At 54.5% G+C, this 20368-nt stretch overlaps 1 protein-coding gene across 15 annotated transcripts in view; it reads left to right on the forward strand.

Moving 5' to 3' along the window:
- Positions 1-4820: 4820 nt before the first annotated feature.
- The window catches only part of MAST3 (microtubule associated serine/threonine kinase 3), a gene marked incomplete at its 5' end in the record, with an annotated part of 36550 nt that continues 21002 nt past the window's right edge, over positions 4821-20368 (forward strand). For 4 of the 15 annotated variants that reach the window (XM_082457456.1, XM_082457445.1, XM_082457458.1 and 1 more), the window contains 2 exons: positions 4821-4859; positions 10361-10392. In XM_082457456.1, coding sequence (XP_082313582.1) covers positions 4821-4859; positions 10361-10392 — 71 coding nt within the window. Of the gene's footprint in view, positions 4860-10360; positions 10393-12106; positions 12585-12868; positions 12959-17880; positions 18202-18333; positions 19537-20368 lie in introns of those variants that run through there. The other 11 variants (XM_082457443.1, XM_082457452.1, XM_082457453.1 and 8 more) reach the window with 6 other exon arrangements.

Consider the following 20368-nt stretch of genomic DNA (forward strand, 5'->3'; position numbering starts at 1 on the left):
GGCAGCAGGGCCCAGGCCAGGCCAGGGGGCGGAGTCGGTTTGAGGCCTGGGGGAGGGTCAGAGACAGAGAGAGACAGAGACATAAATGGAGAGAAATGTAAAGATAGAAGGGACCACTGGAGATAGGGGTAAACCCATGGCCCCCCTCTCAATGATCCTGAGACCCCTACCTCAGGTGCCCCATTTCACAGATGGAGAAACTGAGTCCAGAGACACCCAGACCACTCAGGGTCCCAGCTAGAGGTGAAAACATGGATGCAAACCCTGAGGCAGGACGCCCCCCACAGTGGGGCTGAGCTTTGCACCTTCCAGAGTAAAGCCCATGCTCCAGGGCTACTCCCTACCTCCCACCAACCCCCCTCCCAAAAGTTGGGCCTCCCAGGCCTCAGCTTCCCCATGTGCAAATGGGCTAGAGTGTGGATAAAAGAGGGTTGCTGCCCACCAGACAGCCAGTATGATTTGTCATTCTTTGGGGGCTCTCAGTGGCCTCTGCTCTTGTCACACCTCTTTCCCATCCCCCCAAAGTTAGAGCAGTCACTGGAAAAACATCAAGGTGGGTGGGGCAGGGCTGGACACAGATGCCCCCAGCTCCTTGAGGTCAGGGGCTGGGTGCAGGGAGGGGCAGAGGTTAAGGGGGCCCTGCAGGGGACCAGGGAGGGTTTCCCAGAGTAGGGAGGTCTTGAACTGGCTTTGTAGAATTGAAGGGCATTACCGGCAGAGGTGACAGAAGAGGCAAAAGTTCGGGGGACATGATTTGGGGAACACCAAGATGAACGTGGCAGGTCTGGGGCTCCATGGGAGAGATGAAAATGGTCGGGGGGGCCAGGGCCTTGAGTGCTGGGCTGAAGAGCTGGGCTTTTTCGCAAGAGCTTTTTCCCAAGGAGCTATGGCAGGAATGTGAGTAGGATTCCAGCCACTTGTGAGGTGTTGTTTCTACCCTTTTTGAGGTCACAGTTGGAAGCTCTCCTTGAGGTTCACTGCAGCCCACCTTCCCCGTGCCAAATCTTTGTACACCCACCTCTCTTGGCCTGCCTGCCACCTACTCCAGGAAGCCCTCCCAGCTGCCCTAGAAGCACAAGTGGGATATGTCCCCAGAGCTGTCCCACTTTCAGATACCCCACAAACTTGGGGGAGGGGGAGGCAGGAAGGATAGGGTCATAGGCCCCCCTCCCCAGGAAATGGTAATGGGAGGAACCACAGAACTTCCCCACCCCCTCAGCTTCCGCTTTCTGTGGGAACAGCGGGTAGTGACCTTTAGCCCGAGAAGGGCTGAGCTTCTCTCCATGTGGTCAAGAGACCTGGTGCCCCTGAGGGGCATCTAAGGAGGATCTTGAAGGATGAGTAGGAGTTGGCAAGGAGAAAATCCATGAGTTCATTTAACAAACACATTTATTAATAAGAACATTTTTCACCAATAAGAACATTTTTCATTCACTCAACCAGGACTTTCTGAGGCCTCCAGAGAATCAACTGAGGATGTTTTAAAGAATACATAGTGGTGATCATTTTGTAAGATATAGAAATATCAAATCTATATATTGTGCATCTGGAACTAATGTAATGTTGTAGGTCAATTGTAATTCAATTTTTTAAAAAAGAATACATAGGGGGACTTCCCTGGCGGTCCAGCGGCTAAGACTCTGCACCTCCACTGCAGGTGGCAGGGGCTCGATCCCTGGTCGGGGAACTAAGATCCTGCGTGCCGCGCAGTGTGGGGCCCCACCCCCACCCCACAAAAAAAGAATACATAGGTGGGACTTCCCTGGTGGTGCAGTGGTTAAGAATCCATCTGCCAATGCAGGGGACACAGGTTCGATCCCTGGTCCGGGAAGATCCCACATGTCCCAGAGCAACTAAGCCCGTGTGCCACAACCACTGAGCCTGCACTCTAGAGCCCGCGAGCCACAACTACTGAAGCCCGTGCTCCACAATGAGAAGCCACCGCAATGAGAAGCCCGTGCACCGTAATGAAGACCCAACACAGCCAAAAATAAATAAATAAAATTTTAAAAATAAATAAATATATATATTTATTTTTTTAAAAAAGAAGACATAGGTTACCAAGAAAAGAACTCCTTCATTCACTCTCTGATTACACTCCCTGATACCCCTCATGGAGATATTTGAGGAGGGTTTTGCTGGATGTGTAGAAGTTGGCAAGAAAAAAAATCTATTTATTCATTCACTAAATGTTCTCTGATGCTTCTCAAAGAGAATTTGAAGTGGATTTTGAAGGATAGGTGTTCACCGTGGAAAAATTGCATTCAGTCAGTCCTCCAGTCGGTCAGTCAATAAATGCTCCCTGTTGCCCTTTGAAGAGGTCATTTGGGAAGGAGTTCTGGGAAGAAGTTCTGCAGATAGATCACGGGCTTTTGAGACCTCTCTGGTGGCTTCCCCTCCAGCAGCTCCCCATCTGTCCAGCCCAACCACCTCTGGTACAGGGAACCTCTGTTTCCTCAGGGTTCCAGTCAAAGTCCCAGGGAAGACTCTTATTGGCTGAGCTTGAGTCACATCTCCATCTTTAACCAATCACAGTGGCTGAGATGGATAATGACTCTAGGTCACATGTCCACCCCAGCCTGGATTACAGAACTTTTAGGCAGAACTAGCCAGAGACAGAAAGTTGGCCATGGTAGGGTGTGAGCTTACCATCACCTGGGGTATGCAAGCTCCAGCTGAAGTCCATTTAGTGTAGGGTTATCAGATAAAACACACAACACTCAGTTAAATTAGAATTTCAGATAAATAACACATAGCTTTTTAGTATATCTATGTCCCAGTTATTGCACAGGATATATACTGAAAAAGTATTCATTGTTTATCTGAAATTAAATTTAACCAGGTGTCTGTATTAGTTTGGTAGGGCTGCCATAACAAAGTATCACAGACTGAGTGATTTCAACAACAGAAATTTACTTTTTTATAGTTTTGGAGGCTAGAAGTCCAAGATCAAGGTGTCGGCAGGTTTGATTTCTTCCAGGGTCTCTCTCCACGGCTTGAAGATGGTATCTTTTCCCTGTATCTTCACATGGTCTTCCCTTGTACACGTTTGTATATTAATCTCCTCTTATAAAGACACCAGTCATATTGGATTTGGATCTACCCATATGACCTCATTTTACTTTAATTACCTCTTTAAAGGACTTATCTCCAAATACAATCACATTCCGAGGTACTGGGGGTGAGGATTTCAACTTATGAATTTTGGGAGAATGCAATTCAACCCATAACAGTGGCTGCTTTGGAAAACGGTCTGGTAGTTTTTGAGAATATTTAAATGTAGAGTTACCATAGGACCCAGGAATTCCACTCCTAGGTATATACCCAAAAGAATCGAAAGCATATGTCCATACAAAAACTTGTACATGAATGTTCACAGAAGCACTCTTCACAATAGCCAAAAAGTGGGAAAACTCAAATGCCCATTAATGGATGAATGAGTAAACAAAATGTGTCTATCCATGCAATGAAATATTATTCAGCCATTAAAAGGAATGAAGTAGTGGCATTTGCTGCAACGAGAATGAATCTTGAAAACGTCTTACTGAGTGAAAGAAGCCAGACGCAAAAGGCCACATGTTGTATGATTTCATTTATGTGAAATGTCCAGGACAGGCAGATCCACAGAGACAGAAAGATTGGTCTTTAACAGGGACTGGGGGAGGGAGAATGGAGAGTGACTGCTCAGTGGTATAGGGTTTCTTTTGGGGGTGATGAAAGTGTTCTGGAATTAGATAGTGATGATGATTGCACATCTCTGTGAATATGTTTAAAAACCACAGTATTGTACACTTTAAAAAGGTGAATTTTATGGTAGGTAAATTACATGTCAATTTCAAAACGTGTGTGAGAAAAACAAATTTGGCCTTGGAGTCCTGTATTTTTATGTGCTCAATCTGGCCACCATAACTTGGTGGGACACTACTGTACCTCACAGGCGATTAGCCGGAGACCTTAGCTAGGGTTCCCTCCAATCTGAGAACATACTCTAATGTCCAGGTCGAACAGTTGGTAACCAAGGGACCCTGCAGCTGCAGAGACAGTGGAAGTCCCAGTGAAAGAGAGAATATGGGTGCCATCTTGGGACTTTGGGCTTTTCCCAGCCTCCCTTTCCCTTCTGCAAAGTCAGGCTGAACAATTATCATCAGATACCTGTGAGAGGAGGTCCTCATGAGGCACTTAGTTGGGTGCCCAATTGGCGCTCAGCAAAGGCAGCCATCCTCAAAAAAGAAACTGGTAACTACAGTGGCCGCCTATTCTTGTAAATAAAGTTTTATTGGGACAAGGGCCAGGATTGGAGTGAGGCAAGCAGGCAGGGTCGTGCAAGGGTAGAGTCTGATCCTGTCTTTATTTAAAATGTTGATGTCTAGCTCATCATGCATTTTTGCATTAGTTTCGATTCTTTAAACTATTGTATTAAAATGTTGTGTATCTTCATTACTGACTTTTTTTGTGGGCGCTTCTTAAATTTTGCACAGACATGAGTGCCCCACTCGCCTCACCCCTGTTGTGTGCCCCCCGGGGCGGGGAACATGGATTAACTTTTCTGAGCCTCAGCTTCCTCATTTGCAAAATGGGGATAACTCTCCCTTCTAGGAAGATTCATTGAAAAATGTTTACTTCTAGGCTCTAGGGGTGGGGCGGGGCCTGAAAGGGCGGGGCAGGCTCGCCCGAAGGGGGCGGGCCTTTCGAGACCAGCTCTCGGAGAGGGGCGGGGTCAGGCCTCATCAGCTGACCGGTTTGGCCAACGGCAGGGTGTGGCGGGGCTTGGCAGGCTGAGGCGGGGCAGGGCGCAAGCGGGCATTGCGGACTAGCCGGCGATGGACGAGCCGAGCCTCCTGCGGCGCCGTGGGCTCCAGGTGAGGCCCCTGCGCGGGCGGGCAGAGGGCGCTGGCGGAGTGAACCTGCTTGGGTGCCGGGGTCGGGGCTTTGGTGAACCTGCTTGGGTGCCGGGCTCGGGGCTTTGGCGGACCCGGGGAAACTGAGGCGGAGGGAGGTGCGCGCTCCAGCGGCTCCCACTTGTCCACCCGCATCTCAAAGTGCTTTTCGCCTGTTGGGAAGAGGGTATGTCCATTTGACATATGGAGAAACTGAGGCTCCGTGGGAGAAAGGAGCTGAGGATTTCGACTTCTCCACCAGCAGCTCTAATCTAATCATATGAGCAACGACAGCCTTTGAGCGCTCACCATAAGTTCATCTCGTTGTGTCAATACTTTTACTAGTGCTATATTAATATTAATTAATGTGTATTAATACATGCCTCGTGCCTTCGCAGCGCCACCGCAGCCCTGCCTCAGCTCACCCCTAAGGCAAGCTGGGGAGGCTGGGGATGTCAGTCCGCGCTTTCGTCAGATGAGGAAACTGAGGCTGGAGTCTGGGAAAGTCACAAACCCGAGGTCGCACAGCAGGGATTCAGTCCAGCGACCTTAACCAGCTCTCAGGTGCACAAGCCACTGCCAACTGGCTCTGTGGCCTGGGGGGTGGGGTCTGGGGCGTTGGGAGGCACTCTTTCGTCTCCCGACCTCAGTTTCCCCATTCACTAGAAGGACCCTCCTTTTCTGACCTCTGGCCCCGGGTTTGTGTTCGGGAGGCAGCGCCACCAGGAGATAAGAAAAAAAGGCATCAGACCTAGCAGAGGCTGACATTCTAACGCACGTGACCCCGCGGCGGCAACTTCCTTGACCTCTCTGGACCTCAGTGTCCCCATCTGTCCAGTGGGAATTTAGACAATCTAGCCGTTTCCCTCTGGGGCTTAGACCACACCTGTAAGAAGCCACCAGTTGCAAGTGGGGGAACCCGGATTCATCATTTACCCAACAAACATTTATTGAGTGCCTGCTCATCCCCCGGCCCACCCCACCCCCGCCCCTCTGGAGAGGCGGGGATGGGGGGGTTCACCCCTGGAACCGCCCTCCTGGATCTCTCAGCCTATTGTGGGAGACGAATGCCTGAGCAGCAGTGACCCCGCAGAGGTGTCAGCTGCGATGGGGCACGCTCAGGTATCCCTGGAGAAGGCGGCTGAACCGAGGGTTGCTGGGTGGCCTTGGGACAGAGGAAGCAGCCACTGGTGGCAGGGCAGGGGGTAGGTGTTTGGGGAAATGAATGAGGCTGAGAGAAGCTAGAAAGGAGGGGGTGGGGTGGGGAGGTGGGCCCTGAGGCCGAGGAGGGAGGGAAAGGCAGGCCTTGAACCCGGGCTGCGGACTGCGAACTTGTCCGGAGGTGAAGGAAGAGCCACATGTGTTTCGGTTGGGAGTCAGGGAGGGTGTGGGTAGAGCTGCAAGGCAGAGACCCTGAGGACATGCGGGGGTGGGGGAGGGGCCATTGCCAGAGGCAGGAGTGGGGGGCCTGAGCATAGAGGAGGGGGTGCAGCAGGACTGGTTTGCAGTGGGGTGTTGTGGGGAAACAAGCCCCACCCGGCGCCCCAGATAGATTTGAGCCCTGCCTGCAGCCTCTTAAAATAGAGAAACCGCCTTCGGGTAGGCGAATGGGGGGTGCAGCTGACGTCAGAAACGGGGGGGTTGCTGTTCCATGGGGAAGAGGCACCCATTCCTTGATGACGAGTCCCATGTTACAAACGGGGAAACTGAGGCTCATAGAATCATAGCCTCTGTCCAGGTGTCACAGTGTGTAAGGTGACAGAGGATTTGAACCCAGGCAAGTCTGGCTCTCCCTCCAGCCCAACCCCACACTGGCAGGCCTCCATCCAAGGAGGCGGAGGGGCAAGTAGGGTTTGCCCAGTTGAGTGAGGGCATTCTGTCCATGAACAGCACGTGCAAATGCCCAGAGGTATGCAACCATATGTGTTTATGGGGAAGCTAGACGCCATTTCTTAGCGCTAGAACTGGGCATGTGAGATGGGACCATCTGCTTCCAGGGCTTCCATAGCCGATTTTGAAGAGGTTAGACTTTCTTCCTAGGGTGATTGGGAGCTATGGAAGGTGATGGAACAGGGGAGGACATGTCAGATCTGAGGGCTTTGAAAGACTCCTCTGGAGCAGGTAGGGGCCAAAAAGGGGGCCAGAAACCAGGAACGCATCTAGAGTAAAGGACCAAGTAGGAGACACAATGAAAATAATTTTTTAAATAACAGTAGAAGTGTAAATAACTGCTCGCATTAAGGGGCATCTACAAATGCTAAGCACTGTACATGCATTTAGTTCTCCAACAGCCCAAGAGATTATTAGCCTCATTTTTCAGAGGGGAAAACTAAGGCTCAGAGAAGGAAAATAACATCCAGGAAGTCAGGGAGTTGGAATTCTAAGTGGTCTGGCACTTGAGGGTGCAAAGATGTTGAGGGCCTTGGTTTGGGGCATCAGTCACACACTCCTTTAATTGGAGCCCAGAGCGCCCCCAGCCAATCAGGTCAGAGCCAATCAGATATCCTGGAGGGTGATCCTTGCCAAAGGTCAAAGAGTCAATTCATAAAAGCTTGAGGAAGTTAGGTGCTGATTGGCCAGTCCAGACAATAGCTGGGGGTATCCTGGCCAATCTGACTGTGGCAATGCAGGGCATGCGGTTGGCTGAGTACTAGGAGGTTGTAAACAGGACCTGGCTTGGCCTGTGGACCACCAGTTTGCATTGGCTGTGGGTAAGGGGAAGAAGTGGAGACTGGCCCTTTCTGGTTTGGGTTAAGCTCAGTCTTCTGTGTAGCATTTGTAGGCGCCAGTTAACATAAGCTGTTATTACTAGGACTACTACCACTATTATTTTATCAGTTTTTTCATCATCTCCCACTTGGCCCTTTGCTTAACAAATGACAGAATTTTAAAAGCAGATCCCCAAAGAGAGCATCCAGGGATAGAGAAGAGAAGGTGGCCAGTCTGTGTCTGGACTTTGTCTCTCCTGCTGCTGGGGAAGCTCCCTGGAAGGTCCATCTGGCATCCTCACGGCCCAGTTCCAACTATTCTCCTCCTCCAGGAAGCCCTCCGGCTGGTGCCATGTGGTCCCTGCTGACCTCTCTCTCTTCGCTCCAGCTACCAACTTCCCATGAGACTTGGTGCCCACTGGGCTGAGTCCCACCTCCACCCTACTGTTTCCCACTAGCCTGCTAGCCCAGCCTGAAGCCCTCCTCCTGGAACTCTTTTGGCTCCCTTCTCCCTCCAGCCCCTTCTCTTCCTCTGGTGAGAAGGCAGCATCACCCAGCCCAGTCAAGCCCAGAAGAGGATGCCATAAATATTATCTTTAAAGGGCAGTTCCGGGGGGTTAGACCACCCCCACCCCCACGCCCACCCCCACCCCCTTTCTAGGCGGGAGCCACTCCCTGAGGAACAGCTGGCAAAGAGGGGGCTGAAGGCAGAAGCAGATGGCGCAGGGAGCAGAGGGTCCGGGGGTGGTGCCGGGAGAGTTCCATGTGGGCCCAGCGTTCCACTGAGCCTTTGTAGGGGGGCTGCTGACCTTCCCTCACCTCTCTGTGCCATTTCACATCTTTTTGTATTTTGAAAGTAAATTAAAATTTGTGGTTAAATTGGTAGTTATTAACCTCACAAAATCATTGTCTGGGCTCCGATTGATCAAAGCTTCCCCCAGCGCCAGGCCCTGAGCCTGCTACTTGATTCCTCCCAGGGCCCTATGTAACTGGACCATTTTTCAAAGGAAGAAACTGAGGCACAGAGGGGTGAGGTTGTTTGGCGGGGGTCACACAGCCCAGATTAGGGAGCCAGACTGGGAACCCAGGACTGTCAGTGTTTTGGAAGGAAATGGCTGGGATGGGGTGTGTGGGGGGCGGCACGTGTGGGCACAGCAAGAACCCCTGAGTTTAGATCCCAGCTCCTCACTGTTTTGCGGGTTAGTAGGGGAGGAGGAAGCTGGCATGAGATCTCATAACAACCGGAGGGGGCCGAAGGAGACCCTAATGGTGGTGGTGGTGGTGGTGGGTCTATGAACATTTGCACAGAATGATAGTGAGCTCTCCATCCCCAGAGGTATTCAAGCAAACAAGGAGACCTCAGGGTGGCACGTGAGCCTCCTCCCACCTTGAAGGGCTCTGACTTGATTTTCTGAGCTCAAGGTAGCTGGGGTCCAGCCTCAGGGCGACGCCCCACCCCCGCAGATCCTCCTCTTCCCCTGCCTGGAGACCCTGTTAACCCCTCCCAGCCCTGTCATCCCGAGCCCAGCAGCTTCCGGCCCCCTCCAATTAGCTGCGGGGGCTGATGACATCATTGGTTGCCATGACGAACGCCCAACTCTGGATGTGGGCAGCCCTGGGCCCACCGAGGTAAAAATAGTCGTGCATCCTCCACGCGACCGCCCCAGTGTGTGTGTGTGTGTGTGTGTGTGCGTGTGGTGTCCAGAGACCTGGATTCCCGGCCCTACCTCCGTCGAGAGATGTGGGCAGCTGCTGCCCTCCGCGCCTCAGTTTCCCCACCTGTAAAAAGGCCTCTGCTCCTGATGCGTAGTAGTGGCTCAGTAAATGTGAGTAAAATTTATCAAGTATTGCGATAGTCTGCGAAGGCCCTTGCTGAGCTCAACAGTAACACAACAACAATAATTTCTGATCATTTTTACCCCAGAACCCTCTTACATTATCTCTAAATTACAGATGGGGAAACCAAAGCACAGGTAGTACCAGTCACTTGGCTCAAGGTTCCACGGCCAGGAAAGAACAGATGATAGATCTGGACCCAGGTCTGAGTGTCCTCAGATTCTAAACTTGTGCTACACAGCCTTTTGAGAATTAAAAAGCCCTCTTGGGCAAGCCACATTTGAGGGTGGACTCTGGGGTCACAGTGGAACCCAAGCACAGGGCTTTCTGCCCTATATATGGTGAGGACACCCAGGATTGGTGCAGATCAGCTTGCTGAGCTCTAAAAGAGTCTTCAATAGGGAGTCACTGGTCAGTATCTCCAGCCCCCACCAATGACCAGGGCCCAAACCTGCAGAGATTCTGCAGAAGGTGAGCGGGGAATGGCTTTCAGATCTGGGAGGGGACAGGGTGAGGATGACTCAGGAATCTCTCTTTTCTTAATAGATTATTAGTATTTAGCCACTACTGACATACTTCTTTGTAAATATAACTAATTTATTTTAAATAATGATTTTTTTAAAAATGTAAGTAGGGGAGCTGAGAAGTGAGGTAGATTGGGAATCTGAAAGGGCTTGCTAGAGGAAGGGACGCTTGAGCTGAAACCTGAAGGATGAGCTTCAATTGACAAGCACCAGAAGGGAGGGAAAGTGGTCCTGGCAGAAGATACAGCTGATGCAAAGGCCCTGAGGCAGGGTTGAGTCCAGTGTGTGGGGTGAGCAGAAAAGAGGCATTGGTTGGAACAGGGTGGACAAGGGGCCAACTGGTAAATGAGGTGGGTGGAAAGCTAGAGATGTGAAGGGTTTGTCTCCTTGAGAATGACCCCTGTTTTCTTTTCAGAAGGAACTGAGCCTACCGCGCCGGGGACGTGGGTGAGTTCACCTGGGACCAGTGGGCTGGATGGGGGCCTGTGGTCCTGGGCACAGATATTTCAGCAGCAGCCTCCAAATTGTGAATTTATTTAATAATTACTACAAAGCTTCTCACCTTGATCCTGCCCCGGTGTTTGCAAAGTACTTCACAGGCACCTCACGTGGCCCTCACCACAGGCTGGGAGGTGAGGTGCAAACCATGCCAGTTTGCAAACGAGGAAACTGAGGTGCATAAGGGTTGCATCACTGGCTCTAAGGCACCCAACTTGAAAAGGTGGCATCCAGAGTCCAGACTGTAGAATTCCAGTCAAGTATCCTGGAACCAGCTTGCATGCCTCCCATGACAGGAAGCTCACTCTATTTTGGGGAACACCGGCAGAAAATCATACACTTCAGGGTCACATTAATGTTCCTGGTGATTGGCATTTTGAGATCCCAAAAGCTCAAAAAACATTTGTTCAGTGCCTTCCCCTGTTTACAGATGGGGAAACCAAAGCCCAGGAGGGGGAGGAGTTTGCCTTGTACTGGTGGTCTGGGGGAGTGTGAGTGCAGACACTCCCTCTTTGGAGGCTGCGTTTGCCTAAGTTGGGGGTGGGAATTCCCTTGCGCCTCAGTGAAATCACTCACTCAGCAAACATTTTTTTAGGATCTACTGTGTGCTGGGCTCCGTTCCAGGCACAAGGGACACGGTGACAAGTGAATGCTGGACCCTGCCTGTGGAGCTTGCACTCTCTTGGGGAGAGTGATGAAGAGATGTTATACAGGGGAGAAATTAAACAGAGACAGACAGAGGGGGCTGGAGGGTGGCTTTAGCACTGAAGATGTGGGATCTCATAGAGGAGGTGACATTTGAGACTAGATCTGGAAGAGGAGCAAGAGCCAGGGGGAAAGTGTAGGGGGAACAGCATTCCAGGCAGAGGGAACAGTATGGTCAAAGGTCCTGAGGTGCGAACTAGCTTGGCATTGGAAAAACAGCATGGAGACAGGGGTAGCTGGGGTGAAGTGAGCATAGGGGAGGTGGAGGGAGAGGAGAAGGGTTAGGTCCTGGGGGTTGGATGAGAGTTTGAAATCTGATGGTGGGGCTGGTGTCAGAGTAGCCCCCAAGCCCAGACCATCTCTTGTTGGACTGGGGATAGTGCACCTGGTAGGGAGGGCCCTGAGGACCCCAGTAGGGGCGGGGCTTGGACACTGCCCGGAAGGCGGGCAGTGTCCCCAGCCTTTGCCCAGGCTGGGGGCGGGGTAGTGGACCGTGAATCAGTACAAACCACTGAGGGCAAAGTCCTGGGCCACGGAATAGGACAAGGACAAAGACTCCCTGAGGGCTGTCTAGTCTTTGCCACCTGCGGTGTGCCTGACTGGGTCCAACCAGGATTTCAAGGGGGCCATGGCCAGACACAGACAACCCCAAACCTTCGGAGTCTGGGCTGGGCAGGAGGGAGGGTGGGGCTCGGAGCGCCAGGGGTCCACGTGTAGGGAGGAGGCTGGTGGGGCTGAATTAGGATATGAATGAGGGGGATGACTGTCCTGGCAGAGGGAACCCAGGGAAGCCAAGGGCTGGAGGCGTGGTCGGGGCCTCCGGTGTGCGCCGGGATGCTGACACCCGCTGCGGGCGGCCGGGAACGCCTGGGCTGAGCGGCTGCGGGTGGGAGGATTGGGGCGGGGCACGCTCAGATCCGGGGTCCGAGAGACACCGCCCGGGGGCGGGGCTGGGTGAGCGCGGAGGTACGGCCGCGACCGGGAAGGGGCGGGGCCGGTTGATGGAGCAATAAGTCCGGCAGAGAAGGCAGTGACTGCCCTTCCTTTCCGGCCGTGCAGCTCGGGGCCTCGATACCCGGCCCTCTCGGCGTCCCTGGCCGGGAGGGGTGGCACCGCGGCTCCCGCCTCGCACAATCCGACCTTTGCTGCGGGGCTGTGCCTGCGCGCAGGTGCGGGGCTCCGAGCCCCGCCCCGGGACGGAGAGAGACCGCCCCACCCCCCACCCCACCCCCCGGCGGCCCAGGCCCCACTCCGCGTCTGTCTCGCCTGCCAGGCGTGCTGTCCCGGCGTCCGCGTCTGTCTGTCTGTCCGATCGCGACACAATCAGGGCTTGGCGGCCACGAAGGGGGCGTCAGTACCCGGTCGCGTAGACGCGGCCCCGGCCTCGGCATGAAGTCCCGCAGGGACAAGCTGCACATCCCGGCGCTGACCCTCGAGTGAGTGCTTGGACCTGGAAGGGGAGATTTGGGGGAACAGGAGCAGGCTGACAACCACCCTTCTTCCGTGTCTCTGTTCAAGTCGCCCCGAGTCGCACCGCCGCCTCCAGGGAGCCCTCCCGGGTCAACGGTCTGGCCCCGCCCTCGCGGCCTGCGCGAGACCTAGTATCCCCGGCCTCAGGCCCCTTCTCCCTAAGGAAACCACAACCCCGGTCCCGTCTCCGGATTCGGCCACACGCAGGGGCCGTTGCCAGGTTCACCGTCCCTGGCCTCTTTCTTTGCAGTCTGTCTCCAAGCAGCCAGAGCCCGTCCTTGCTGAGCCCCAGCAGCCCCTGCAGCCCCTGCAGCCCCTCGCTGGGCCTGCACCCCTGGAGGTAAGTGACAGCGCGCGGGGGCGGGGCTCGGACATCGCCCTGGCACCCCAGAGACTTGGAAGCTGCCCAGACCCAGCTCCCCCCCAAGGTACTGTGGGCTGGTGACATGGACTCTCTGGGCCTCAGTTTACCTCTCCATAAAATGGCACTGTGATCCACACTAGGACCATGATTGGGAAATTCCGTATTCAGTCATAGCCAGCAGGTTCCCCCTTCTGATAGATGGTCAGGGCAAGGCCAGAACTTGAGCTGTTGCCCAAGGACTTCCTGGATACAGGTGCTGGGTTCCCAGCCTGCTCAGGGCCCTGCTGAATTGGCCTGGCCTCCTGTGCTGTGACCCAGCTCAGCTGGCTGGAAAGCTCCTCCCTGTGAATGTATATACACACACACACACACACACACACACACACACATTCCTAAGGCTGAGAGTCCACCATTAGAGCCCTGTGCACTGAAGTCAACCAGGCCAAGTGGTATAGGGAGAAAAGAACCAGCTTGACTGAGTGCCCCAAGTGCCTTCTGTCCCCTCTGCAACCCTGGGAGAGAAGCACCCTTTCTGATCCCATTGCCCAGCAGAGGAAACTGAGGCTCAGAGAGGAGACACCAGTTCTCCTGGTTCAGTACGTCTGGGGGCCAAGTCAGGGCCAGCTTTGCCATCAGAGTCTGTTGAGGGTTTGAGCCACTCTCTGCGACTGTGGGGCCTCAGGGTCTTGCCCCTGTATGGGAGAGAACATCAGGGCTATAGTGGGCGCCTCACACAGCCTGGGCAAAAATTCAGGGAGGGAACAGATGTACAGGTCAGTGATGTCTAGAATTTGATGGCCCATCAACCATTTACACCTTAGTATGAAGGAGCTGCTCAGCCTCTTCCCATGGGCCTTTAGTGGGGAGAAGAGAGAACACTTTGGAGCCCACACTGGGAGCTGGGCAACAGGCGGGTACCTTCATTAAGCAGGCATCTACTGTGTGCCAGGTGCTAAGGGCATAGCTGTGAACAAGATGAACATAGTTTCTCCCTCATGAGCCTCTCAGTCAGTCCTCAGGAAGTATGCAATGAACAAGGGAATGGACAAACAAGACACATTCAGACGGAGACTTATTAATGTGGTGTTTGAGCCAAGGCCTGAGCAGAGCTAGGGGAAGGGAAGCACCAAGCAGAGGGAACTGCACATGCAAAGGTCCTGAGGCAGGACCAAGATTTTTAAAGCCCCTGTGGCTACCTTGGGGGAAGAAAGGTTGGCTGGGGACAGGGGACAGGAATGGAGGTGGCAGAGGCAGGGAAGGGGCTGGGGCAACATCTAGGTAGGAGATGGTGGGCCCTGGACCAGGCTGGGGTGTCCAATGGGAGGCAGAGACTGTGTCGCCCCCATTTAGCTGAGGAGAGACTCAGCTTGGGACCTCAGAGTGTGTTGTCCAGAGGCACCCTGAGAGAGAGTGTCAGGCCAGATCTGACTCTGGGTCCTTGGCCTCAACCTCAGGTGAGGACAAGATGAGGGGAGGGACCTGTTGAGAGCAGATAAGCCAGTTTTACCAGGAGGAAACGGAGGCAGAGAGTTTGGGACTCTAGTTGAGTCCACTGGCCCCCTTGCTCGCCACCAGGGGGCAGCAGAGCCCCGTTGACTTGGGCCAGGCAAGGAAATGGGTACCTGCCTCCCCTACTCCAAGGGGAATAAGCCCACATTTGTCCCCTCAGCCTCCAAGGCCCTGTGGGTCCAGCCCCTGTGATGAACCACCCCCCCCCACCCCGCGTCCTCCCATCCACCTCTCCAGTGCTCACCCTATTCTAGCCGTGCGGCTTCCTGGACTGCCAGAATATAAGCTGGCCAGCCTCAGGGCCTTTGCACTTGCTGTCCCCCCTGCCCAGAGCTCCGCTTTCTCTGTTTACTCCTTTATTCATTTGTCAAGTCTTCATCAAGCTCTCAGATAGGAAGCCTTTCCTGACGAAACCTCCCCGCCCCTGCCCCACCCCACCATAAGGGCCCCCAAGCCCCAGTTGCATCCATTATGCACATCCATTTCCCTCATCCTGACCCCATCATGGTTGTGATTTCCATGTTTTCTTGTGTGATTCTTGTGTTGTTTTTCTCATCCAAAGGTTTGAGAGCCCCTTGAAAGCCTGACCTGGATCTGTCCTGGTCATCCTATAGCCTCAGGCAGGGCCTGCTATACATCAGGTGCTCAATTAATGCTTGTGGCACAGACAAATGGGAAGCAGCTGGAAGGGCTCTACCTGTGGTGTTGTTGGGGAGCAGTTTGAAGAGAAGGTCATGAGTTGGGCCCATATGGCCAAGGGGACAACAAAGAGGCTGTTCCAGGCAGGAACAGCATTGTCAGAGGCGTGTTCCCTCTGGGGCCTTGGACACCAAGGACGGGAAGGATTTGGATTTTCTACTGAGGGCACTGGGAGCCACATAAAGTATGGGGCTTGGAGGGGCGTGGACAGCTCATGGGCAGGTAGGAAGGGCTGGGGTGGCCCTACCAATGTGGGGTCGGAGATGGGGGTCTGTATGTCCACCTAGGGCTTTCCTATTTACACAGTTACTGGCACAAGTAGAGAGAGGCAAAGTCCGAGGCACAGAGTTAGGATTCGAGCTCTAGGAAAGGGATTTACCCAGAAGTGTGAATTTGCTGTAAAATGAGGAGCCGTGGAGGGTGTGTGAGTAGGGGAGGGGCTTGATCTAGTGGGCAAGGGGCTGGCACCAGAGGTCACTTGATCAGCCAGCCTTTCGCGGGAGGTCTTTGCCATGGCCACAGGCCCTCTGGATTGCCAGCTGTAGCCCTGTTCTGCAGAGGAGGAAACTGAGGCCAGATGGGCGTGGGAGAAGCAGCTGCTGGGGATGCCAACACAATGGGCATAGTGGGAGGCATGTAGGCAGCACAGGCTGGGGATGATGGGCAGCTCCTTTACTAACTGTGTGCAGAAGTGTCCCAGCACACATGGTGGGGGGAGCTTGTGGACACAGCATGTTAGCCTATGGTGCATGAGACCGTGGCTTCATCCCCACTTGGGTCCCCAGACCTGTGGGACCTCGAATTCCTCCCATGCAGGAGGCTCTGTTTCCTGTATGTGGCGCAGGCGAAACACCTGAGGATCATGGGTGACCTCTCTTATCCTCATCTACACACATGACCCCACAGCAGAGCCTGTTCTTTAGCCTCAGAATAAGTCCAGAATCCACCCACTTTACTCCACAGCCCCACCCTGGTCCAGGCGTGTGTCCTCCCCTCCCAGACCCTGTTACAGCCCCTCACTAGCCTCCTGCCGCCTCCACTCCTGCCCCCAACAGCTCCTGTTCCTCATGGCAGACATGGGGGGCGGTTTACAAACATAGACCAGATCACACCCTCCCGCTGCTCACACATCCTCCATGACTCCCTGTTGCTGCTGCAGTAAAACTGCACTCCTCCCTGTAGCCCACAAGGCCCACATGGTGAGTCTTGCTGGCATCTTCCCCTCAGTGCTGCTTCAGGGCCTTTGCATGAGCTGTGCTCCCTGCCTGGGTTGCTCTTTCTCCATGGCTGGCTCCTCTTCCTTCTCAATGTCTCACTGCTGGCTGCAGTGTCACCTCAGAGAGGCCTCCTGGCTAAAGCTGTCCTTTGCCAGCCTTACCCCTGTTCTTTTCCTTCCTCAACTTAAGTGTGTGAAATTAACTTGTTCATTTAATTGTTTCCTGTTCACTCTCTGCCTCCCCTACCAGACTGGGGACTCCTGGGGGCAGGGATTATTTGTGGCCTGCATCCCCAGGTTTCAGTACAAGGGCAGACACACAGTAGGTTGAGTGAATGAGTGGCCAGGCATGGGTTGTTTGAGCCCCAGTCTGGGGGGCGTGGAGAGCAGGCCTGGGGAGACACTCAGCAGATATCTGGGCCACAGCGTGTGAGCCACCTGAAGGTGACACTGGGCTTGGAGGGAGCAAGGCAGGGAGTCTGAAAGAGACTTGAGAAGCAAAATGGGTGGCAAGATGGATGGGCAGGCTTAGGGCTACACATCAGGCAGCAATACCCCCTGTATGTCTCAGTTTTCTCAGATGTGGGGTCTGGGCTCCAGGTCAGTCCTGCCTGGGCCAGTTCCCAAAGTGTTGTGTGGCCTGTGGAGGGTCCACCTTCAGGGTGACACTGTCCGTGACTTCCTGGGGCTGTCATGAAAGGAGGAAGCATTAATTCACAGTCTACTGTGTGAGACATTCCATAGTGAAGATGAACTGTACCCCCAGCTCTGTACCAGGCACTTTCTGTGCCGCTGATTTTATTCCATTTTCACAAAGGGACATATGTATATGGGGAACCAGAGGCCTGGAAGTTTGCCTAATGCTAACGTTTATCGAACATTTACCAGGCACTCTTGGGAGGCACAGTGTAATCTTCATGTCAGCCCCATTTTCCTCCCATCTTACAGTTGAGAATACTGAGGCTTGAGAAGTTAACTTTCCCATCATACAGACAGGAAGAGCATATCAGATGCCCTGACTCAGTTTGCTAAACACATCCTCTGTGCCAGTCCAGTGCTGGAAGATGCTGGGACCTCAAGGAGCCCAAGCCTGGGGAAGACAGAGCTGGACAGACACAAGAGAAGACCTCCTGAAGGAGGGGACGCTGGATTTTGCCAGGCAGGAAAGGCATTCCAAGGAGTAGAGCCAGCGTGGGTGCGGTAGCATGAGCTGGGCCAGGCCGCTGAATGGGTCTTGAGTGCCGCACCCAGAAGGGGTTAGCGCCGAGGTAGGGGAGAAAGGGGCGCGATCGGATTTACATTTTGAGGGAAGGGAGCCAACTTCCAAGGCCCTACATCCAGGTACCGCCAACGCCCCGCCCCCGCCGCCCGCAACCCTGGCAACGTCCCGCCCCTCCGCCCGCGGCCATGGCAACGCCACGCCCACCAACCAGCACGCGGGTTCGCAGGCCTTGCTTCCGCGCCGCTCGCCCCACCCCGCCAGGCCAGGCCCCGCCCCCGCGCTGTCCTGGGCGGGGTTCCAGCCCTCGCTCCCGGGCTCGCGCTTCCTCCTCGTCCCCTACCCCCAGCCCCGCGGCGCGCCCCCGCCCCTCACCGCGGGGCTCCCGGGGCAGATCCCGCCGTGAAGGTTCGTGTCCCGCCGCCGCTGGTTGTGCCCCCGCGCCTCTCGGGCCTCTGGCGGCGGCGGCGGCACAAAGGGAAGCAGCATGTCCGATCCTAGCTACTGGACGGCGGTGGCGGCGCCGGGCCACCGGAGCCGCCTGGCCAAGGGCGCGCTGCTGCAGCGCTCCAAGAGGTAGGGGGCTTCGCGCGGGCAAAGGCGCGGCGGCCGACCGAGCAGACACGAGTTGCCAAAAGTGTGTCTCGGCAGCGCGGGGAGGGCCGCTGTGTGCGGCGGTAGGGGGAAGTGGGCGGATGCTTTGGGATCCAGGTATCCCCTGGGGTCCCAGGCACCCTCCTTTCACCGCTCCTTACCCAAATTGGGGTGTCTGTCCGCCGGGGTCGCAGCTCAGGTGGTGACAGAAGCAGCAGGGATTTGGGACTGAATCAGGATTCGAACCTGTCCTGTGGGCAGACCTGGGGAGGAGCTTCTTGGAAAAACTGAGGCTGTTTAGTCCCTGGGGCCCAGTCAGCGGAAATGTTGGTTCAGAAGCAAATATTTGCTGCAGGAGGATGGTGTGCTTGTCGGTTATGGGGGGGTGGGGGCAAATCACGGTGTTCTATCCAGAGCAAAGTGGAGTCTCAGTTTCTCCTGGAAGGCAGAGAAGCTAAGTGAGGGCTGTGAGCTTTGCTGGACATGCGTTGAAATTCCAGCTCAGCCACTGTCAGGCTGTGTGCCTTCAGGCAGCTCCTTAATCTCTCTGTGGTTGAGTGTCTCACCAGTGCTTGGTCGGGGCATTCCCAGAGGGGAGCACAGGCAAAGGCTGGGCGGTGGGACCAGCTGCTGAAGGACCTTGAATGACTAATCCAGGGTTTAAACTCTTCTTCCAGAACGTGGGGAGCCACAGAAGGCTCATGGGCACCTCAGGGATCAGGTGCAGGAAACTGGCCTCAGGCCCCTCTTTTCTGACATAATTGTCACTCTCTGTTGTACCACAGGGCTGGTTATTGAAAAACTAGGCAGCTTCTCAGCGTCCTGGGCCTTCTCCAGGGAGGGCTGAGCACACAGTTAGTGCTCAATAGATGCTCGGGAATTGAACAGATGATGCCCAGTTCCCCTTTGAGATCTCAGATTTGGTTGTTTTCAAGAAAGCCCTGCCTGAGAGCAAGAAGGAGGCTCCCAGTGTTTTTCCCAAATGCTGTTGGAAGTGAAAAATGATGCATTGGGGTGCAGTGTGGGGGTGAGGAGCCGGGTGAGGGGCTGGAAGAGGATGTGGGCTGTCGGATGTGTGTGTGTTGGGGGAGGTGGTGACAGGAAGTTGTGCAGGAACCTGTGGGTTTCACTTTTGCTTTTGCACCTCAGACTAGAGGACAATCTCTGTGACTGATGACATCTGTGGCCTCAGTTTTCCAGGCTGGGAAATGGGTGCAGCTGGTCTCTCCCTCCTTTGGGCTTATTGCTATTGGCAGATGTTGGTGATTTAATTCGCTGGAGAGGCATTGCTTGCTCTCCCACCATGCACCAGGCTCTGTGAGTAATGTCAGGAGAAAGATGACAATATACGTACCTGCCACAATTTACCCAGTGCCAGGCCCAAAGCTTTGCACCTTTGCAAAGTATACAGATGGGGAAACAGGCTCAGCAGAGCAGCTGCACATGGAGCCGTGGATAGGCTGAACCCCTCCTCTGTGCATGTCTTGTCTCCTGAGCCGGTTGCTGACTTCACTCTCCTCTGCCTGCACTGTGCCTTCTGCCTGGGACACCATTCCTGGCCCTGTGAGGCCCGTAGGTGTCATCTCTCCCTCCCTGTGCAGTTCTCCCGCCAAGGCTGGGCTGCGTTGGCGGCTCAGGCTGTGTGGGCTGATGCACTTGTCGAGAGCAATCGGAGCCGTTGCCGGGCGACTGCCGGAGTGGGTGGGGGGGACCGTGTCGCTCCCAACTTCCCTCTGCCAGGCGGGGGCTGGGGCCAGGGCACATATGGGAATTACTGGGCAAGGGGGGAGGGCGCCTGGGCCAGGGGTCTGGTGGCCAGGAGGGAGCTGGGATGAAGGGAGGAAAACATGTGGACAAAAGTTCAGCAGAACAGGGACTTCCCTGGTGGTCCGGTGGGTAAGACTCAGCGCTCCCAATGCAGGGGCGGGGGGACCCAGGTTCGATCCCTGGTCAGGAAGCTAGATCCCGCAGGCTGCAACTAAAAGATCCCGTGTGCTGCAACGAAGATCCGACGTGCCGAAACTAAGACCCGGTGCAGCCAAAATAAAATAAATAAATAAACAAATAAATATTTTTTTTTAAAAAAACATTCTTTGAAAAAAAAAAAAGTTTGGTAGAACAGGAACAGGATCCAATGTGCAAGATGCTG

The sequence above is a fragment of the Balaenoptera physalus genome, assembly GCF_965194825.1.
Source record: "Balaenoptera physalus genome assembly, chromosome: 3".
Lineage (NCBI taxonomy): Eukaryota > Metazoa > Chordata > Mammalia > Artiodactyla > Balaenopteridae > Balaenoptera > Balaenoptera physalus.